The sequence below is a fragment of the Hakea prostrata genome, chromosome 2 (genome assembly GCF_041222555.1).
Source record: "Hakea prostrata isolate BN-2017 chromosome 2, UWA_Hpros_2, whole genome shotgun sequence".
NCBI lineage: Eukaryota > Viridiplantae > Streptophyta > Magnoliopsida > Proteales > Proteaceae > Hakea > Hakea prostrata.
In genome coordinates, this window is record NC_142601.1 from 50,824,005 (window position 1) to 50,846,189 (window position 22,185).

A 22,185-nucleotide genomic window follows, 5' to 3' on the forward strand; every position below is an offset into this window, starting at 1 on the left:
CACAAAGAATAAACCAAAGAAGATTAAGCCAACCACCAATTTTTTAATTTCTTGTACTATTATGCTCATTTCAAGGACTGGCATAGAAGATACATGGTGAGATGAACGTTGCTCTAAGATATCCATTCATCTCTCTTCTATTGCTTCTTACTTCATCTTTAACTCGGTGAGTATTGCCAGAGAGGCTAGGAGATAATATAGCAAGTGACAGTGGCGGCAGATTCGATTACTGCCGGGGTTGAAGAGGAAGAATACAGTGCTGGTGGCGACGCCAGCCGGAAGATGGAGGAGGGAGAATTGGCGACTTAGAAATTTTTTTGTTTTTTCAGATGAATTTATGTTCTACCGATTGGAATGATTCACATGTCTAAAATCTAACGGCCAACTGGAGGTAATGGGAGGGTGTCTATACAGAAGCAGATAAAAATCCAACAGCTGCTGCTGGTTTGAGTTGAGTTGGGCGGTGGGCTGTGGTCCGGTCGTTGGCAGTGGAGAGCAGTTTCTCGCATAAGAAGATGGGTGAACAGATACCTAATTGAGGGTATTTAGATAATTTAAAAATCACATTTTAAATGTATTAAATATAAATAAAAGTATTTTAGTCATTTTATACATCCACTTAACTGAAAATGTAACTGTAAATAACTTGCAATTTTTAGTGAGTGTAATAGCCGGTGATCAAGAGTTTTACCCCCTTTATAGCAAGTGCCGTGGAATTTGCTCTAAAAGCAAATTTAAGGCCACAAGAGCCAATAATTTCATGAATTTTCCAGTACATCGACACAAGAATACAATGTATGATACAATATAAATCACAAAATCGATAGCCAAACTTTACAAACTGAAAAACTGATCAAGCTTGTCAAGCTAAAGCTCCAAGACTAAACGGAGCCGGGGTATCCACCCGAATTCATCTTTGGCCAGACATTTGTCACCAAGTGGGCCCCGTATGCTGTGAAGGGTCTCTGTTAGCTGTGGTATTCAGTAGTTAATGATTCAACTTAGCATGTACACAAATAGCAGCAGAAAACAATGTGATGTTGAACAGGGAACCTCTCAGACCTCTATCACTGCACAATCCCCGCTTCCTTGGAGACAACTTAATCTTACAGGGGAACGGAGGGCAAAAAAGAATTGCATTTCCATCATGTATACTAGTACTATTTGGCTTATATAACTTCTTGAAGAGCTAGGTTTAGCTCCTGTGCAGACTTGGCAATGGAGCCCCCTCTTCTGTGGAAAGAATGAAAATGACATACATGTAAACTGCCAAGCAGAGGGTAAAAGGTAGATGAATGGAAGAATGCTCACCTCATAAGAGAAGGAAGGAAGCGTTTAACCTTTTCAAGCTCAACGAAACATACGTTACAACGCTCCAGCCTGGAATCAATTACAGATAACATGATAAAGCCTTCCAGCAGAAATTCTTCAGTAGTGATAAAATGGGATCATGAAACAGAAAGAAAATGTCGTACCAAAAAAAAAGAAACAGAAACAAAATGAAACCAGTCACACCTCTGTTCAGCCTGGATATCAACACCAACAGATGATGATGCTGACAACGTGGAATGGATCACAGAACCATAGATTCGGACTAATTTCAGCAACATTTCCAAAGAGATGCCTAAATGCCTGAACATGGGATAGCCAATCAAACATTACAAGAGAGGCAAAATCTAGTTTGAATATACAGTTAAATGATCACCCGAGGCAGTAACTAGAAAGTATGGGTTCATAAATAACTATCTAAAATGAAGCACGGCAGCATCAGACAACATACAATGCCTTCAGACATTTATTGACTGGAAGTTACAAAACATAGTGAGCTCAACTACATTAGCTTCTGTTGATTAACCATCAGAGTATCAATTGTAACTAAAGCAAGGGGCAAAAGATAGGCTCAAATATTGCCCCCCAAAAAACAGGCTCAAAGGAGTAACCTAGACCAAAAGTGCAATTTTGGAATCATACATAGCTCAGCCAATAAAAGTACAGATGCAAATGAAAAACAAATACCAAACCACCAAAAAATGACTAGTTTGTGTTACAGACAATTTTTCAAACAGGTTATATTAATTAGGGAGACGTTGGACATGGTACTGCAAGAAAGTTTTTTCCAGAGGGGTCCCGGAGGATTACACAAGCTGCGCAATCTGGCAGCCAGTCCAGCATTTTCCCTGTTAACGGGTACAATCATAATCACAAAATTTACAACTAAGGTACCGAAGCTTGAGTTCCACAGCACCCATACTTATTTTAAGTTGATGCCTAGGGGTCTTGGAATTTTTGTAAGGGCCTAGACAGCTGCTGCCTCATCGCAAGCTGCCTTTGCAATGATTTTTATAGGTATAACATCCACTATTGGCTCCTATTTATGCCAAAAAAACATTTAAACGAATAATTATAAACGAGCTATTTCATTTTATATTTTTTACTTCATTTATTTAAGTAAACATTTCTATATTTGTTTTCTTTTATATTTATGTTTTGTTGTTTCACTCTTTTATTTGTAACTTGAGATGTTCTTCATAAATAAGCAAATACTCCCCCTAATGTGAATAACATAAAAACAATTGAAAAGAAAAGAAGGGAAAAATGTCAACCCCAATCCAAAAAAAAAAACATATATAAATGATATTTTCTTTTCATTCAGTGCAATTTTGATAACATTCAACTACACCAACTCAGGTATGACTGGAACATAACTCTTTTAATATAAATCAGATTTAAGTAATCCTAAATTTCTTGGAAAGTTGGTTTTGTGGTCTATCCAATACAAAAATATAATGGTAAAACAAAAGCATCCATCTACTTCAAATTCTTAGAGAGAAGCATATTTATATAAAATATTGCTGCAATGATAAGATGAAAAAAGTGTGTTGACTAGTTTTTCTAATGATCCATTACAGGAGTATGATTCTTTAAGATTCCTTGAGCATATCAATAGAAATATATAAGTTTCAATATGCTATTTGCACCATATAAAATGGTAATATTAAAAACTAACACTAACGCTGTACGGTTGCCATATCACCATCACAGTTAAGGCCCTTGAGCACCTTAGTAACTTAGGTGCCTCACTAACTATGATAGCACAAAACCAATGTGTGAGTAAGATATCAACACAAAAGCTTCACAATCTAAATAATATGAAAAATGAAGATCAAGCTCTATTTGTCAAAACAGAGCAAAACCCAGGGCTGCTTTGGTTGAACAAAAAGGTCATACACTTAGCTTAAAGAAAAAACCCAACCAGAAAGGGAATACCAAGGCACACAAGTAAACAAAAAGTGCACAAGGGCATGCATCACAGTAAACTAGTTCCTAGTGCAACATAACGAAGCACAAGGAGTGCACACTACGCCCAAGGCACAAGATGCATGACTGAGGCGCACCTTGAGTACACCAAAATTAGGAAAAGACTCCTCAGTTCTCACCTATCCAAGTTACTTTCAAGAAGAATGGTAAGAAGCGGCAAGAGGCACGTGCAGATTTCCAGCGTAACCATATCAATTTTTTCAGTAAAAATGTTGATCACATCAGCAAGCACCTGCATATCCCTCAGACAGAAAATGTCATGATACAGACGGTAAAAATACTAGTTCCTAGGACTACCACCAACACTATACTTACGGCATGATCGCCCATCTTTTCCATTGCAGCAATCGCCCCCTTCACATCATTCCTCTCCCAATACCGACGGATCACCTGCAAGACTTACAATGAGTTCTCCTTTTATATAACCGAATTAACATTGGGATGGGAAGGAAATTAAAGAATATCTAGTAGTTTTATACCACCAATTTTATAGTTCACCTAGTTAGGGCATAATTGAAAGTGAAATACAAAGTTTGTCAGCAGGAAAAAAGCAGCAGGTTGTGTACTTGAGTCTCAACAAGAGGGGAAGGTGAACTGTTACAGCTTTTGCCTTTCAGTAGCCAACTGGGTTTAACCAAGTTTGGAGCAAAAGGGTTAAGAACTTTTAGTTTCTGCGTTTTAAGCACGAGCTCTCCTGTCATTTATTACATATAAAGTTGTATCTAAAAGGGATAGTGCAGCAGTAGCAAGACCTAATGCAACCAAAGCATAAGGTTGTGAAGCAAGACTCAATTGAGCAAACTCTTTCTCTCTTTTTCTGATATTCTTCCAAGGCAAGTCCTTAGAACTTGAACTCACTATGAATCTGAGCATTAACATATGGCCATTTCAATCCAGAAAGCAGAAGAACCTAACCCAATGTGTTCAAAAATAGGGGGCTCAAAGCAAGGCAAAGCCAACAATGTGACCAACAAGTCCGAGGTGTCAACCTAGGCAACCAAGGCACCTAGACACCTAGGAGACAAACCTGATAATAATGGTTCTGATAGCTGTTCTTATTTAATCACAAGTGCTCATATTTACTTTCTTGTATGAGTCTTTACTTCAAAGGGGTAAAGGACTTGGGTTTTCCCCAAGAGATGGTGGTTCTAACCCATCAAGACTAACTGAATTTTCTGATTTCCATGGCATGAGAACAAATGACAACTGCAATGTATACAACACTAAGGAAAATTGCAGTGGCCATCTCTAAGCTATAAAAAAGTGTTCATGCACCGTGACTCTCTCATGTTTTTTACCTAGGGGTTTTACATAGACGAACTGGTCCTTTAATGTTGTTAGCCACCCCAAAACATACTCAAGTTTGATTAAAATACTGATAAATTTTTCTCTATTATTATTTCTTCCTTTCATGTTGGATGGCTGCATTCATTCATTAGCAAGTATCTGGCTTTGAGGCATGCTGCTGGATCTGGCTTTGGGAAGAGCTCCAAGTTCAACAGTTTAGATAGATGTGGGTGAGAGATCTGGGGCTCAGAAAGCCCAACCTACCCTTTGATCTTCTTTTATTTTCCAATCAATGAAGTGTTTGGTGTTCTGTTGTGCAAAATATCATCAATCCTATTGTGGTGTTGTCATAGTTGTAATACTACATGAACTCAGTGTGAATTTTAATATGTTTGTTGTTAATTGTTCTTTGCGCTTCAACAATCAGATATCAAGATTGCATTTTTATACAGAGTTGCAGCTAGAGGTTTATATGGAGCAGCCCCTCTAGGGAATGTTGCTTAAGGGGATGACATTCAGCAAGTTTGTAGGCTACAGCCACTACACAGCCATTTATAGGCTGAAACAATCTCTATGAGCATGGTTTGATAAATTAAACAAACCTCCTGCAGCATATGGCTTATCCTAGTGTCACTCAGGTCACTCAATTTTTATTACTCTAGAGTTATTATGCTGGTTGGTTACATTGATGACATCATTGTCTTTGGTAATGTTGAGAAGTATGGGATTTCACAGGGTAAGACTTATAGCAACTATTTTCTTGGTATCAAGGTCAATCAAAGTAAAAACGAGTTCAGTTTATCATAATGCTAACATGTTCTCGGTCTTCTGAGTGACGCAGGATGTAAGGCTGCAAGCCTATAGATACCCCTATGGTGTGATTTGTTAGTTAATGCAAACACCAAAGCAAGTTCATTGGAAGGCAGCTCCAGTTTGTTGCCAACAATCTACTACAGGCTGTTGCACCTTCATTGGACAATGTTGTTAAATAGAGCCGTAGTAAACAAACTATTATGGCTCATTCAAGTTCTGAAGCTGAATATCAAGTTATATAGCTCACACAGAATCTAAGTAGATGTAGCTCTGGTCCTCCATTCAGGAGCTTGGTTAATCGATCAACAAGTCAATGGAGATGTTTTATGATAACAGAGCATCTATTTGCATTGTTAATAATGAAGAATATTAAATCAGACTGTCACTGTTTGAGTCAATGATGAAGATATTGACCTCTACACCTTTTGTTAGATCTAATAGCCGACCTAAGATCTAACAGAAGCCAACAACGATGTTTCGTGATAACCAAGCAGCTATTTGTGTTGCTAATCATTCACATTTTCATCAGACAATGAAGCATATTGAAGCAGATTGTAACTTTCTTCAAGACACAGTGACAGTAGAAAATTGATTTCTACTCCTTTTTTTAAATCTAATGTCAACTTGGGGATTTATTTATAAAAGCATTATTTGGGATACTCTTTTACAAGGCATTCCAGGCTATGCATGGGTGAAGTATTTTTCTCTAGCTTGAGTCTATGCAGTCAAATAAGGACCAATTGCCAAGATATCAAAACAGAACCCATGGTGTTTAGGGTTTCTGGTGTTATGGGGGGGGGGGGGGGGATTAGATTTAGGGTTTTAGGGTCTTAGATAGGCTGGAAATTTATAACAGCAACAAGGGGGCAAGGAAGGGGATCCAGTCCAAGTCAGGACCAGTTCTGGAGGCTGGTTATAAATCCCTAACTTTTATTGCAGTTGAAAAGAAAAAGAATTAGAAGTCATAGGGGTTCCAAAGGACTATTGGGGCTGAGTTTTGGACCAACAGAAGGTGCTCCAGGAAGGTGATTCCCTTTGATGTCGCCAAATTCTGATGGACATAAGTAATCAAAATTGCAGGTTTTAGGCTAAGGATGCAGCTAGAAATAAGAGAGATTAAGTGTTTCAGTGGGCAGAATGCCCTGAGAATAGGAAATAGGGTTTCAAACCTCTCAAACCAGTCAATTCTTCTGGACTTTGAATCACCAGGGAACCAGCAGCTTGAGTCTCAACTCCAAGCACGGTACTCTCACCAAGAGAACAGGAAGCAGCCAAATGGGAAGGCTCATCAGCTAATTCAAAATTCAATTAATGAAGTCTAATTACTTTTCCACAATCTGTTACCAGAATAACTAAATCAAGGACTTAATTGCAAACTTATAGGAATTTAAAAACAGACGCAAACAAAGTAAAAATAAAAAATACAAAAAAATATTAGTCCAATCATAATTTTAAACCTCTAAAAAAACCAAAATAACAATAAGCTAATAAAATGGACTAAAATTCGCCTTGGTAATCAAGTTTTAGGCCCATAAGGAGGCCCATTACCAAGTAAAACCATGGAACAAAGGACCCAACCCTAGCCTCATTCCAGTACAAGAAGCCCAAATTGGTTGTGGTTCTGGATCAGGGTGTCTTTTTTTTTTTTTTTTTGGTGTCTAGTTTTTTTTTTCCTGGGTGAATAATGTGTTGTTTAGATTAATTGGAAATAGTGAGAATTGTTTTTGGGCATTAGGAGGTGTAATTTAAGTCAAGTTGGCTTATGGTTTGAATATTTGATGCTGTCCCATGGTTTGAGCAGATCGTCCAAAACTTGAAACACAGGCAGAATGCCTCTTCTCTTATCTCTATTGACCTCTTATACTTTCTGCTGAAGAAGAACAATATGTAAATATAGAATCCATAAAAAAATGAGCTGAGCTAAGCACCAACATCCCTAGAGCCAGCCACAAGCATTAAGATGATCGTTACTGGTTTAGAATTCAATTATGGTGGGTGCAAACATTCTCTAACCAAGTGGCATTACTAATTGGCCAAGCTCAAGGATCAATTTTGACTCAGTCCAGGGCATGGGGAAGTGCCAAGTCCTCATAATTTTTGGGTTGGCTATTATTGGCAAAGGTCACAAGTCCTAGAAAGAAACAAGCGGACACAAACTGTCATGGACAGCAATGCCTCAACCTATATAGGTCATAAAACCATGGGTGGTCGAACTGCTAGGTTGGACACAAACTTGGAAAATGAGGGCACTCTATCTAATGCAAAGTCAAGTTGGCTGCATTATCAAACAAAGAGAACTAGATCCATCTATATACACACACGGCCCTTCTATATAGGAAAAAGGAAAGGAAAGGAGGACTAGAACCACAGACTTCAAAGGATGAACAGGATAGCACAAGGCTAATTCTGCAATATTTTCTCCTCTCAAAAATGATGCTTAACGGAAGACAATTGTTCCTCACTCTTTCCAAGGTCTGGCAGTACAATATGGGTTTTTCAAATTAAGATAAAAACTTAATTGGTAATGGCCAAAACTGTACCAACAATATAATTATAAAAATCTGCAAGACTTACTACAGCTCATGGCAAACAAATCACCTGTAGTTTGGTTAAGCGAGATCGCATAGAGCCTACAAATTGATCATGCTGTTCCATTAGATCAGAAATAGAATCCTCACTGCTAGCAGAAACTGTTTCCTTCTCCGCAGGTGAGGGGCGCCCTCTCTGTTAATTGCATTGAATAAGATAAATCACGTTTGAAATTTACCATTGTTTATATAGGTCATAATTAACAACAGAATATAAACAGACATCTTAAGGGGGGAAATGAGGGGAGAAAGAAAGGGGAGTGGAAATCAGGATCCAATAAAAAATAAAGGTTAGATCTGCAAATGCACCATGACAGTAAGTCAGCATCATATTTCAAAACCAACCCTACAGAACTAAAACCTTCAGGAGGTTATTAGTTTCTTTACAGAAATCATAAAAAGAACCAAGAGGGAGACATGTGCGAATGACACAATGACACCCCCTGATGCATGCTTATGAGAGTTGGATTGAAACCACTGAAATCTTGTGCAAATATCAGTTTTGACAAACGTATAAACAAAATGCAATGTAACTCCTCAAAAATATTAGTTTCGGTCAGAACTTTGGTTAATTCGGTACAAATTTCATAGGCATCATTTTGATTGGCATAGGTTAGCAATTGCAGCTTCGAAAACAAGTGATGTGAACAACAAAAGGGGCTTCAGTAGAAGCCATGAGAGAGCCTAGCAGCACACCCTTTTTGTCTCTCTGGGTCATTTTCTTTTATTTGTTGTGTTTTTAGTTGGGTTTCTAATCTGATTACAGAATCCTAATTAGTTTCTTATTTCAGTTGGAGTCGTCTAGTCAATTTAGGAGTCCAAGTTTTAAGTATGTTAGGTTTCTTAGAAGTTGATTTTACTTTGGAGTCTTGTAAACACTATATACTCTCAGGCCTACAGCAGTAGAAATCAGTTTTTTTTATGAATAAAATTATTGAGTATTGCAGCCAAGGAGGTATCGGCAGGGTTCCTTTGAGGGGGACCCTGTGGTTGTTCAAGTTTTTCTGTCTTCAAGCTTTATACTTCTGCCCCCACAATCTCCAGCAAGCTTCCACAACCTACAGCCATCAAACAGCAGCTTCAGATCATTCCCAGGTAAGTCCAGTTCCCTCCCAACACCACTGCAGATTCCCTACCCACTGGCCCTTCTTGCACAACCCAGAATTCCCACCCCTTAGATCCTCTCCCCTGCCGTGCGCAGGTCTCTAAACCCCCCCACCCTCCTACGATCCTTCTAGACTCATCCCACCATTCCCACAGCCCCTGTGATACCCCACCCCCCACCCCTCCTTTCAACTCTCAGCTTCCTCTCTTTCTTGCAGCAAACCAGAAAAGAAGGAAAAACAAAAGAAGAAGAAAGAAAAAAGATTTCGGAAGACTAACAAACAATTACCCAAGAATCCCAATCCATCTAGTACAACCCTGCAATTATGTCCTTCTCAACCCATTGACTTTTGTTAAACCCAAAACCTTCCCTAAACCATTAGATGACCAAAAAATTAGCCTAATTGAGATTCCCATGGCCTACCAAAACCACCCAACTCAAACCCAAAACCCTAAAGGTGTCCAAGATTGGGAAGATCTGATTACCCACGCATCCCATCCTCCTTGGTTTACATCAATAAGAGGTAAAAATTTAAAATGATCATAATACTTCAAACCAGATTGGGTATCTTTTTTACCCAAATCACAAAGATAACTTGGCAGAAGTTTTAACACTAAAATAGCTGCTCCTCATATGGCTGTTCCTCAACAGACAAGACATGCCTTTCTATTTGAGGAATTTTTCCAAAAGTTCTACTGTATCTGGTTTAGAAATTGATTTTCATCTCATTTTAATATTTTGAATAAAAGCTATTCAATTTATAAAAGAACATGGAGAGTGGTTGGCATACAATTAAAGAAAAAAAGAAGAGAGAACCAGGAAACTACCATACCATATTGAAGGGCACATTAAATGCAGCAGTTGTCTCAGAGGAATTACTGGATGTGGATCCTTCACAGGGAAGAATACTCTCTATCTTCTCCCAGTTTGCAACAAGTGAGCGTGTCTTTCCTATTTTTTCATCAATGACAACTACCTCAGCTTCAATATGGTTTATCATACATGTAAAACAGGGAGCTCAAGATAGAATCTACCTCCTTTCTGAATGTCAACAGAACAGGTATCCCTGTTTACTTTATGCACCCGAGAATCATCTGCAACAAAGTCGGGAAATAGCATCTTTACGATAAAATACTTTGTAACCTATGAAGAATTGCCAAAATCTTCAAACACTAACATCCAAAATGAAACTAAATTTTAACTTCACGCAAAGGGGGCCAATGATGGGGCCATATTGAAGCCACACACCAAGATAGACCTCGTTTGAGATAGGGCAGAGACAGGAGAAGGTTTGGCAGGGCCACATTTTCATCTGAGAAGCTTTCTCTTGCTCTCTCAATTGTGCACAAAAAAGGTTCATGTACATGAGTGACGAGCACAAAAAAGTATGAACTCTACATATCACCAAAGGTATGCAATTCAAATATGTCTAAGGGTACTTTCCTCACACTTTACCCCGAGATTCAGCTCCAGATGTAGGAAGACCTAAAACAACTAGAAAACATTGAATATTGAATGTAAGTGTAATTACACAATAAGATGGATGTTACACACGTTATGCAGTGCAAACACTCCAGTAACTCCACCATACCCCCAGACTCTACTAGGCTCCTACTACATAACTACACCCAACAACATATTTAACATCAGTAGCCCTAGCAACAGTTTGACCAGATTGACTTGTTTTAGCATTTGCTTTTCTGATAATTACCAAGGAACTCCAACTGTAAAAAGTTGCAATTTGTAATCAAGGTAAGGGACTTGTTTTAGCATTTGCTTTTCTGATAACTAATAGATAATGATAATTACCAAGGAACTCCAACTGTAAAAAGATGCAATTTGTAACAAGGTAAGCAGCCAGGAAAGTACTAATAGATATCAGCAAGCTACAAGCAACCAAGACAGGTTTATGAGCCCAGACAGTCTGCATATAATACTGTGATGGTCAAACTTACAACTTTCTTGCTGGTATGCTGCAGATGGATCCGATGAAAGATTCATTCCATGTCTTCCAGACCCGCGGAATCTAGCATCCTTCAAGTCTCTTTCAGCACTAGGCATTGCTGGATTCAGCCTCTCAACCACAGGAAGGAAATTTTGATCTGTAACTCCATTCAGTTCAGTAGTCCTATGATCTGTTGATACAGAGTGAGCAGAATTATTTGGCCTCTCCTGATCAACCCTGTTGTTTGATGGCTTCCTGAAGTCAGTTACTCTTGTCTGCATGGTGAATGGGGTTCTTTCAGCTGCAAAACTTTCCTTTTTGGAATCAGATGCCTGCTCCAGCCTCACATTAGTCCTGGGGACAATAACAGGAACCACATCTGACTTGTTGAAGACTGAATTGGATGTTGAATGAGACTTTGCAGTACTCCTCTTTAGAGTTGCTGCACTGGGAGTTGCCACTGTACTTGACACTGTGGTCTTCGGAACAGAACTTACATTGACCCTTTGTGGTATACCAGTAATACTTCCTGTAGCTTTATTCAGTACATAGAACCAACAATCAGAAAATATACCTAACATTAGGCATAAAAGAGAAAACTTTAGTTCCAACTGACATACATGATAAAGGTTTGGCTTCCTTCATAGGATCTGAGTTTTGTGAAACTGATAGCCTCCCCAATGTTTTTGTTTCCTTAGCTACAGGATCTGAATTTTGTGAAACTGATATCCTCCCCGTGCTGATCTTCTCATTGTTGCCAGTCAGTACAGATGGATTCACAGCTGAAGTAGATTTTGGATCTGCATGACTGTTTGATCGAGCCACACTGGCAATTGAATATGGTTCAGTGCGCTGAGGGGAAAAAACATCCATTATTAGAAGCCATAGATCAAATTGAAATTACATATAATACAAAACCATCAAAAAATAACACTAGAGAACATGCAAGTGCAGGAAAACTATAGAGGTTACTCCGAACATTACCGAAATATCCACAACCCACACACCAACACAACTCTGATTATAGGAGCACCCAAGTAGTTTCCCTTCATGAATATTCATGTCCGACAACCTAGACCACCCCACGTCCACAGCATCATGGCATCTTATTGGCTCCCAAGAGAAAATCTATATAACAGCATCCATGAAATCAGTTTGAAACTAGACAAACATTGAATATATTTAAAAGTCAACAAATGCATTTGTTGTGTTAAAAGATAAAAGAGAGTTTACCTTCAAACTTTCATGCAAACCACAGAGAAGGGTTCGTCCATCTGGATTGAAGGTCATAGAACGCACCCCAGTGGTCTGAAACAGCAAAAAGTCCACAAAAATTGCATACACGTTATTAACAGAAGATGCAGAAAAGGAACTTCTTTTTTGCCTGGAATCTATTTCGAAAATTAAAAAGCCAATTTCAACCAAAGTGCAAGGTAGATGTTAATGAATTACCTCAGGACCAGCTGAACCAATCAGCTCGAAAGTTTCAAGGTCCCAGAATTTAACGGTTTTATCAGCTGAGCCTGTACACAAGGAAGACATCCCCAAAGAAAAAAACCAGCAGCTTCACTAGATTAGGCAACTGAATACACAAGTCCTAAAGGCCAAGCCCAGCAGACAAAGATAACTGTTTTCAGGTTCACCAGAGGCAGCCCATGTATTCAAAATATATTTAAATCAGATTACACTCACACACATAATAAGTAAAGCACAGAGACAACAATCAAAAACAAACAAACTGCTTTACAAACAATACAAGTTAATAAATAGCAAGACTAAACATTCAGAGGACAATAAATATAGACATTCGTCTTCACTAAAGAACTGAAAAGAGACAATACTGAACAGAAAACTGCAAACAGGTACAAATTGATGTAAGCCACATAGAAAATATTTGACATGCATGGTTATATAATCAACTAATCATTAAATGAACATTAACCTTAAACGAGCTCAAAATGCAGGCGAACAACTTTATATATGAAATATCAATGAGAATAGGAACAAACAAAAGAAGCAAACAGCTTATGCAAAGGGTTCTCTGGGCCCGCAACAACTTCAGAGTACCGCAACATGGAAGGCTGAGATGGTGGTTCTGGATGGAGGCATAGAGCTAGGAATGTTTGTTTATGTGTTATCCGCCAGACAGCAACTACTAGACAGCTTATGCATCATCTGCTTGTCAAATTTCATGGCCCATCTTGAAACACTGTAGACATATTGTCAATGGATTTGCAGTCCTCATTTTGGTAAACCAGCCATGGAAGCCCTTACTTGAGAGGGCATGCTAAACCCAGTGCACCTAATCTGGTACCGGTGATGGTATACAATCAGTTTATGCACTAATGAAGATCCTTATACTGGAGCTCCTTTATTATTTCTTCCTGCCATATCCTTAGTAGGGGTTGATTAACCTAGGATCAAACTAAGAACCAAGCATTTTGAGGTTCAAAAATGTTGATTCTCGTCCCAATCATCATTTGTCAGGAATGACTGAGTACGTTCCACAATTTCATTCTCCCACAACGGGGTAAAAATTCGGGCTATAATCAACCAAATATAAAGTTCTCATCTAAAACAGGAAACCATTTTTACTTAAAAACATAACTGTTACTTGTGTTGAAGGGTGAAAGGTGCCTAATTACAATCTAAAATATCTCTTATACCCTAACTTAAGTTGACTGTAGCTCTAACTTAATGTGAACCAACATTGAATCAGTTTGACATGCAAACATAAAAGCAAACCATTTAAGCAATTTCCATACTAAGCCTACAAACCCAATTTTTATGCAAATAGAGTAGACCCATTACCAACTAAATCTTGCGGACCAACACCCATATTTATCAACCCTAAGTTGAATCCAAGGGGAAATGGGTCAATCTGGCTGGATGTGCAACAATTCTTCTTAATAACTTAAACCAATTCACTTCCTACTGGGGATCTCCTTCAACAGAAGAATTTGTCTATCCCTAACTGCTACCTCTATTGGAAATCTTTGGAAAGAATGGATCACCTTTTCTTCTCCCGTGTCTTCTCCAATTATGTCTGGAAAGCAGAAAGGCACAACAGAGTTGGCCCAATCCCATTATTATCTTACCTTTTCAGCAGAAATGGCAGTTGACATTGGAAACCTTTGGTGGCAACACTTTAGCGGCAAAACATCTTGTGACATCATTGGTTCATTGCTTTTTAGTGATGCAGTTCATCACATTTGGTTGAGACGGAATAAATGAAAATGACCTTTTATCAAGAGGATTCACGATGTCAAACTTTGTGATCATGAACAGACTTCTTCCAATTAATTTTGTGTCCCAACACTGTGCAAGAATAAGGCATCTTGCCTCTTCTTAGGATCTTCCTATTATGTCTAACTCCACGGATTTTGATGTGCCGTCTTTTCATCTTGATGCATCCATCCTCCTTTCTGTTAATTGTCCCCCCCCCCTCCCCTGCAAATCTATTTCTGTATCATCCTTCTGATGGTTGTTAAGTTTCATTTGTTGCAGTTTATCAACTTGGATAGTCAGTTCAACTTTTGTTTTGAATATATTTAGCGTCTTTCTTGAATATTAAATCCACTCATCAGGGGAAAAAATTTGAAAATAAGAAAAGGACAATAAAAAGGTGTCAAATTCTAAATACACCTATAGAAGTATCATTTAGACAGTCCCAGTCTCTTCAGATATAGGGGGCAACTTTGTATATCCTGAGGTGCAACTTTTTATGATGAGAAGTAAAACCCAGTAGATACAAGCCCTGAAAGAAAATAAGATTACTACAGTAAATAAAAAGTGTTCCCAACCTGTTGCCAACAGAAACTCATTGGGATGAAAATCAATGCATTGAATTTGGCCCTCATGACACTTGAAATCATGCAATAGCTTTCCAGCAGTCAGATCCCACAGCTGTTAACAACAGAGTTACAAGAAAGTAAAAGGAAATTATTTAACTAATAAAAATTTTAAAATAGATAACGAATATTCTATTACATTATTGGTCAAAAGGGAAATTTATTGGAAGAAACCATAACCATGGAAATCTATTGAACTACATCTTGTCAATCATGCAAAAGATGCTATTTAATGTATACGAGTAACATCTGCTATGTTTGCCACTAATTCGACACATAAAAGATGAAGAGAGAAGGCCCCAACATCACCTTCACAATATTATCTTCTCCACCAGAAACAACCCAGCGGCCATCAGGGGTAAATCTGATGGCATTGACCCCTCGCGTATGGCCTTTGTATGTGTGAATGCATCCCTTCCTTCGGATATCCCATATCTTAAGATTTGTATCCAAAGAACCAGATGCAAAGAATTCCCCAAAGGGGTGAAAGTCAACTGATATACAATTTGATCTGTGCCCGGTAAGTGTGCGAACAACTGCATGTGGACCAAGCCATGCAAGAAATAAAATGAAAAATATACTTTTCAGAAAATCAAGTACCAAAAAGGATCTCCCAAGTTGGATAAAAAACACATACTCTTTGCCTCCTCTAGATCCCATAGTTTTATTGTGCCACTTGCTGCTCCAGCAGCCACCAAAACTTCAGAAGAATCAAAACTCACTGACTCGATTGCACTCGTATGACCAGACAGACTCTGCACAACAACCAAAGTATGGTCAACTGGAATGCCATTATTAGTCTACAGGAACCAGACTACCTAGAAGAAACCAGGCAATAAATTCAGCAATAGAACAATTGCTTAAATTTTGTGTGTACTATTTTCCTCTTTATGCCTGACAAATTGCAAGTAATAAATATGCAGCCAACACTGGAGTTGCTTAAAGTCACCCACAGCCATCGTCCAGATGGTTCTTAACCTAAATATGAGCTAAATGGTGGGCATATGCAGGGGGGAGCGTAGATCTTCAAACTGACACATACCATCTCTCCAATCGACATTTGAAAATAAAACTATATAAAAATTAAAGGAAATATCTAATAAAGGAGATGATGGGCAGGGAGAACTTACCAATATAGCGTTGGGCTTGCCAATAGCCCACAGGTTCACCTTGTGATCTTCTCCTCCAGTGACAAGAACCCTCGACGTCTTCCTTCCAATTTTGAGGCAATTTACACTGGAACTGTGTGCCACAAATTCCTCTGGTACAACACATTTAAGACAAACAACCCTTGGGCGAAAAAAGAAAATCTAGAATTCCATCTAATTGTAAAGCACTGCTTCAAATACCGTACATTTGAATAAAAAAACTTCGTGGAAAAAAAAATCCATGGGCAACACAATAAAAGATTAATAAGAACCCTAGATGAAGGAAAGGCGAGCAAAGGATACGCAGCTTGTAAGCGCGCTTAGTCGTCATCAAGCCAGATAGAAAGAGAGGTCTTCAGCGCAGAAATGAAACAGAAACCAAAGCCCTAGCTCCGTCTTCAAAACTTGTTTCATCTTAAGTACAGTGGAACAGCTTGCTTCATCTTTAGTACTGTGAAAGAGACGACAAGATCTCGAGAAGCCTCAACATTTCTTCTTCTCTAATTATCGAGATCTAAAACTTGCCACATTCTCTCTCTTTCAAGTTTCAACCTCTGTCTTCAAGAAGAGGTAAAACTAAACAATAAACGTAAATAACCTAACTCACGAACACGTAAACCCGAACCAATCAGGAAAATTTAGTCTAAAAAAGACGGAATCATCAACAACATTACTACTGCAACTCTGCAACTATTATTCTTCACTTCTACTGCCGCAATGGCTGATGATACAGCGCTAACAGCTTCTTCTCAGCGACCCAGAAATGTATGATTCATTCAAGGGCTTAAAAATAAACATAAATATATAGTTACTGTTACAATTAAAAATCATTTTCTTTTTTTTATAGAAACGATTAAAAAATAAATTAGAACTATACGAAGGAAGCCTGTTATAAGGAAGGAATTATTTTAAATTGGAATGAAGTAATAATCTGCTAAGATGGGTTTTATGACTTTTATCCCAAAATTAACAAAATTACAAATATTTACAAAAAAAAAAAAATTTGCGAATAAGTAAAACAATGTGGTGCGTGTGTTTGTGACTCGTCAACCGGTGACGTTGAGAGAGGGACAAGCAAAACGTATCCCTGGCTTAAAGTGTCAATTTTGAATTTGAACCGGTAATTGGACCGAATCCAATGTTATAGTTAATTGGTTCGGTTTGGTTCGGTTGGAGTCTTATTTGTATCTAGAATCCGGTTTGATTGTGGGACCCAAATGAATCGGAATTAATGCTAAAATTTGAATTTGTCCTGTACCAGTATTTCAACTTTAAAAGTGTCTCAAGAATAAAACCTTATTTTCAAACTCCCCCAAAAAATTTACTTTTAGTGACACTTAAAGCGATTATAAACATAGAAACATTAAGAGACATTCCTGCAGGGACCATTTTATCAAATTTATATTTTGGAAGATCTCTTTTGTAAATATTATGTTTGGGTATTACTTATCAAAACAAGCCGTTTCAATGAACATTATCACTTACTATTATGTTATCAGATAACGAAAGAATATCGGAACTATTATCCAAAAGACGTATTATGAATCATGGTCTGAATTGGATCATCAAAGTTGATCAAAATTGGGGTAATGTCATCTTGATATGAACCAACTCGAATTGAAATCGATCAAAACCTGTTTCGTATCCGTACTTACTAATTCTTAAACCGTGTCGTTATTTGGTTCCCTCAAAGCTTCCTTTGGAAATCAAAATTAAAGTAAGAATGATGTATATACCCTACCACTCACAATTCTCATTACCTCTACTTTGCTCCTCCCTCATGCGGCTTTCAAATTTTTTTTCTCTTCCTTCTCTTTTTCTTTTTCGTTATATTACGTTGGTGACAATCTTCTTCTTTTTTCTTTTTTTCTTTTTTTTTGTTTATTTTTTAAGTAGTGTGGGTACCACTATGCATGCTTTTCTAGGTCTTCAATTGATATTTAAAAGTAAAATCTAAATTTTAACTTTCCAAGGTTATTAGGAGGCCCTAATTTAAAGTTTGATATAGCAATCCCTCCAATTAAATAAATAAATGAGCTAGAAGTACACATGTAATACTCCATAGAGAATTGAAATTCAAGTTCTCTTTTTGGAGACTTGTGCTTTAGTCTTCTTTGCAACTACCACGAAGTTGAGGCAATTAGAGATGCTATTCATCTTAGCATTCAACAGGACAACATCATATCTTCTGATTATCCATTGCTAATTTGTGGTTCTAAACAATACCCTAACAACTGTCGATTAGGCTACTTTTGAAGCTATTCAAGGTATTTGTTAATGATCTCGTGAGTACACGGTCCGACCACTTGTTTAAGAGGATTTGGTCCGACCATATGATTAATGTTAGGACCGACCATCTCATTAAGAGTACTCGAGTAGGAAAGAACTTCCAAGAGACATCAACCTTCTAGAGGAAGGAATCAGGTAAACAACTCTTCTTAGAGTTATATTCCAAGTCAATCTCTAACATCTTACACTATATAAACATCGTAATTAGGCATAAGAAAGTAAGTGTTCATACTTTGTGTGATCAATTACTTGAATTCCTTATTAGTAGTTGTGATCATATCTCATTGGTACTGACTTGATCGTCGGAGATGTACCTCGACCACCCAAGGTCGAGCACATGCTTTACAGGAACGTGACAGGGAAGGACGAGTAGGATTTCGTATCAACAGTATTCATAATTTACTTCCAATGTTTAACTCCACTAGTTTTAGATGGATTACTAGAACATCTAATTCTCAGGCTGTATTTCTTGTAAATTACTATTCTAAGCTATTTTTATGGAGAGTTTTGGTGGGTTAAGCCTCCTCTTTTTTTCTTTTTCTTTTTTTCTTTTTTTTAAAAGCTGAGGTTCATCCGGGCCAGCTTGCGCGCACCTTGATTACATCCTCAGGGGGGAGACGCTGTCTGCAAGGATCGAACACATGATCTCTCCACTGAGAATTATGGATCTCTACCACTCTACCAATCCTGCATTGGCAAATTCTAGGAATATTTGTGTCCAATAGAAATCAGGTTTTAACAGAAGAGTAAAACTAAAGTTTGTTGTCGTTTAATTTTAAATATAAATACTAAATCAAAACCTTACACCAGTGGGTGATTCCCTTCTGCATTGCTTCGTTCCTAATCTGGTTCATCTAGCATGCAAGAAACTCCCTTTATTTTTCGGGTTTGTCTTCCTCTCCTGCTGATGTTATCTCTGCTGCTCAGGCTGCATCTATGGAGTATTTAATGGTTTGGTCTATTTAGCCGATTTTTGTTGATGAACATTACTTGCCGGGATGGTGCTGTCCCTCTCGAGGTTGGGTTAAGGTTAACTTTGATGCTGCATTTTGTGATGATCAGGCTATGGGAGGAGTTGGTTTCATTGGTCAAGATCACAAGGGCTCTATTCTCTTTGCTGTGTCAATGGTTGAGAAGATGTTCTCTGCTCTTGAGGTGAGCTGATTGCTATTCGGGAAGGTCTGAACTATGCTATCCGAGCTGGCTTTAGGTGTGTGTTAATGGAGGCTGATTGCTTAGTTGATGTTTCTGATCTTCAAAACAAGTGATCTGCTTCCTATTCTGTTTCTCCTCTTGTTGATGAGATATGTTCTCTTTGTGTTCCCCAGGTCCGTCTTTCTTTCTCTTGGATTTCCTGGTCGTATAATGTAGTTGCTGATGCTTTGGCCCGTCGTGGTCTTTCTTCTAGCTCCAGGCGTGTTTGGCCTGTGAGATCTCCCTGACTCTTGGACTTGTTGTCCCTGGAGCTGGGCTTGTGTAATCGCTTTTTATCCAATTAAAGTGTGGTTTACCAAAAAAAAAAAAACCTTACACCAGTGTCCTTGTTATAAACCTTAACAAGTGGAACAGCAAGTGGTTACAAAGAAAAAAAAAACAAGTGGAGTAGCAGGTTTCTCCCTAATTAGTTTTATTTAACCAAAACTTTTCGCCTTTGTCTTTTGCTGTGTGTACATTTGAACTTTTCAACCCATTGACCAATATAAACTATCATGTACAACTATATGTATGCATAATTATTCACAATATTTTACCCAATTTTTTTATTTATTTCACAGTATCAAATCATGATGAAGATAGCATAATTGTATTTCAGTTTTTGTTTTTGGTAAGATGATTATAATTGAGTTAGGTGCTAGTAGGTTACACTAATCAATCATCTATTTCATCCAAGCTTGATGGGTTCAAATTTAAAAATCACTAATTCTTGATTTAGACATTTTAGAAAAACGTGGATACCTTCCAATATATACATACTTTATACACAAAATAAACAATTTTACCTTTGAATCACTTCATTTATGAGACATGTGAAATCAAATTAAAGTTACATTTTTTTTAAAAATTTTTATCTCGGATTGAGATAGAATTAAGTTTTTCTTAGTTTCACCTTTATCTCTTGAAGTTTTTTTTTTTTTTTTTTAATCAACCTAGAGTATTAGTCAATGATAATCTTTATTGGAAATCTTGACTTCCTCTTATTAATAATATTATGAATATTTTTTTGTTTTCTCTCATTTGTTCTCAATTTGAGGTGAAGTTGTTCTCAATTTTAGGTGAAGTTTTATTATTACATAATAATTATATTTCATGTCCCCTCCTTTTTTCGCCCATCCATTAACCTTCTTGAATCCACCCTCCCTACCCTAGCCACTTTCTAGCCTTGGCCCAACCCTTTGCCTCCCACCTTCCAGGCTTCTACCATCCCTTCTTTAAGAGTCTAACCTTGATCCCATTTCGATGTTTGTAAAGGGGGCCTATGGGTTCTTCAGACTCCAATACATATTCTCCCCTACTTCGTGATAACATGATAAGTATCTATTCCTCTAAAGGGCACCATCGATCACCTTGCTGAAGGCAACGTTGTTGAACTCTATCCTCCCAGGAAAAGCAATAAAAAAATAGATAAAAAATAGTTTCGAGTTTTTTGCTTTTCTTGCCTCTTTGTTCTCGACCTTTAGTGTCTAGTTCATTGTTATTTGTTTTGTTTGCTTAGGATCTTGTTGGCTTTGTTAGGGCGCTATCCATTGCTTTTTTTCTTATATTCCCCCTACCCCCAATTTCTCTTGATTTGGTTAATAAATTTTGTATTCATTTCAATTTATTGATTTATTTATTTACATCAAGGTAGGAAATATGAGCTCTCTATTAAGGATTATTCATAAAATTAACTATAGCAATTCTGACCAGGCTAAACCCTTTTGTCAATAGTGATCTCCCTATTAATCCCAGCCTTATGATTAGATAGTCTACTAGTAATTTCAATTGAACCACACTAGACCAACAAAAAAGCCATTAAATTTTAGTCATAAATGAATGTGTTGGAGGTGTATTACATCTAAAAAAAGAATGTCTTCGTTAGATTGTGTTACCATCTTTGCAGCTCATTAGATCTAGCAGCTTTTACCGCATTGTCTTGTTGTTCTACCATAGAGTGTTTCAAATAGTAAATTCGAAGCTAGAAGTTGCCCCAAAAGAAAGGCTATTGATATGGAGATCTTGTTATAATGCATTAGGCACATCAAATGCCTATTTCAAAAGAAAGCAAGCATAAACCATGCTCGATCTACTTCACATAGGAAGAAACCATTAGAGTATACCGAAGAACTGGAATCTTTAGAAGCTCAACCATCATCATCAAGAACTTGCAAGTGGACATCAATACCAAAAAAACCATGGAAGATAATATGGTCTGCATATACTCTTCCAAAAATTAGATATTTTCAGTATAAAGCTTGTGCTTGATGGGGTGGTTTCTGGAGAAGCATGTCATAGGAGAAAATTCAATTTGGATCCTAGCTGCCATAGATGTGGCAAGGAGATGGAAACCATTGATCACATACTTATGGGATGCCCCTTTGTTGGAGCAGTATGGTTTGGTTGTGACCTATCACTTAGAGTGCCTCAAAATGAAGATAGTTCCTTTGCAAAATGGTTGTTTAACAACCCTCAGTTGGAGCAACTAAGCAAGGCAGTTAGAAGGAAGGTGGTGAGACAAATGTGCTTTATGGCATGGTATCTCTGGAGAGCTATAAATGAAAGCATGTTTAATAATAACACATGAAGCTTGAATGATGTGATCGACTATGTAGTGAAAGCTTTTAAGGAATTTGACGAGGTTAGC

At 37.7% G+C, this 22,185-nt stretch overlaps 1 protein-coding gene across 3 annotated transcripts; it reads right to left on the minus strand.

The window, feature by feature from the left end:
* Window positions 1-459: 459 nt before the first annotated feature.
* LOC149024736 (katanin p80 WD40 repeat-containing subunit B1 homolog KTN80.4-like) lies at window positions 460-16,814 on the minus strand. Of its 3 annotated transcripts, XR_016171666.1 has the most exons (19): window positions 16,359-16,814; window positions 16,038-16,168; window positions 15,545-15,662; window positions 15,217-15,443; window positions 14,860-14,962; window positions 12,509-12,579; window positions 12,290-12,364; window positions 12,041-12,184; window positions 11,677-11,908; window positions 11,067-11,591; window positions 10,146-10,205; window positions 9,944-10,062; window positions 8,017-8,142; window positions 3,634-3,708; window positions 3,438-3,550; window positions 1,516-1,632; window positions 1,312-1,380; window positions 1,063-1,233; window positions 460-972 (listed from the first exon to the last, which is right to left on the minus strand). XR_016171666.1 is itself a non-coding variant. In XM_089144943.1 (18 exons), exons 1-18 carry the CDS (start codon window positions 16,384-16,386, stop codon window positions 1,170-1,172), a joined length of 2,394 nt encoding a protein of 797 aa, XP_089001069.1. In that variant the 5' UTR covers window positions 16,387-16,814; the 3' UTR covers window positions 460-1,169. The 3 variants fall into 3 exon arrangements, 2 of the variants coding, with proteins under 2 accessions (XP_089001069.1, XP_089001068.1); XM_089144943.1 differs by having other exon boundaries at window positions 460-1,230; XM_089144942.1 differs by having other exon boundaries at window positions 460-1,233.
* Between the last annotated feature and the right edge of the window lie 5,371 nt (window positions 16,815-22,185).

What these genes read in the sequence shown, in the direction of transcription:
- LOC149024736 (XM_089144942.1), bottom strand. Translation starts at nt 16,386, where the DNA reads ATGACGACTAAGCGCGCTTACAAGCTGC. An exon ending in TGAGTTTCTGTTGGCAACAG is followed by an intron (nt 12,580 to 14,859) that starts GTTGGGAACACT and finishes CCTTGTGTACAG; the next exon opens with GCTCAGCTGATAAAACCGTT. An exon ending in CTTGAAAGTAACTTGGATAG is followed by an intron (nt 1,633 to 3,437) that starts GTGAGAACTGAG and finishes TCCCATGTTCAG; the next exon opens with GCATTTAGGCATCTCTTTGG.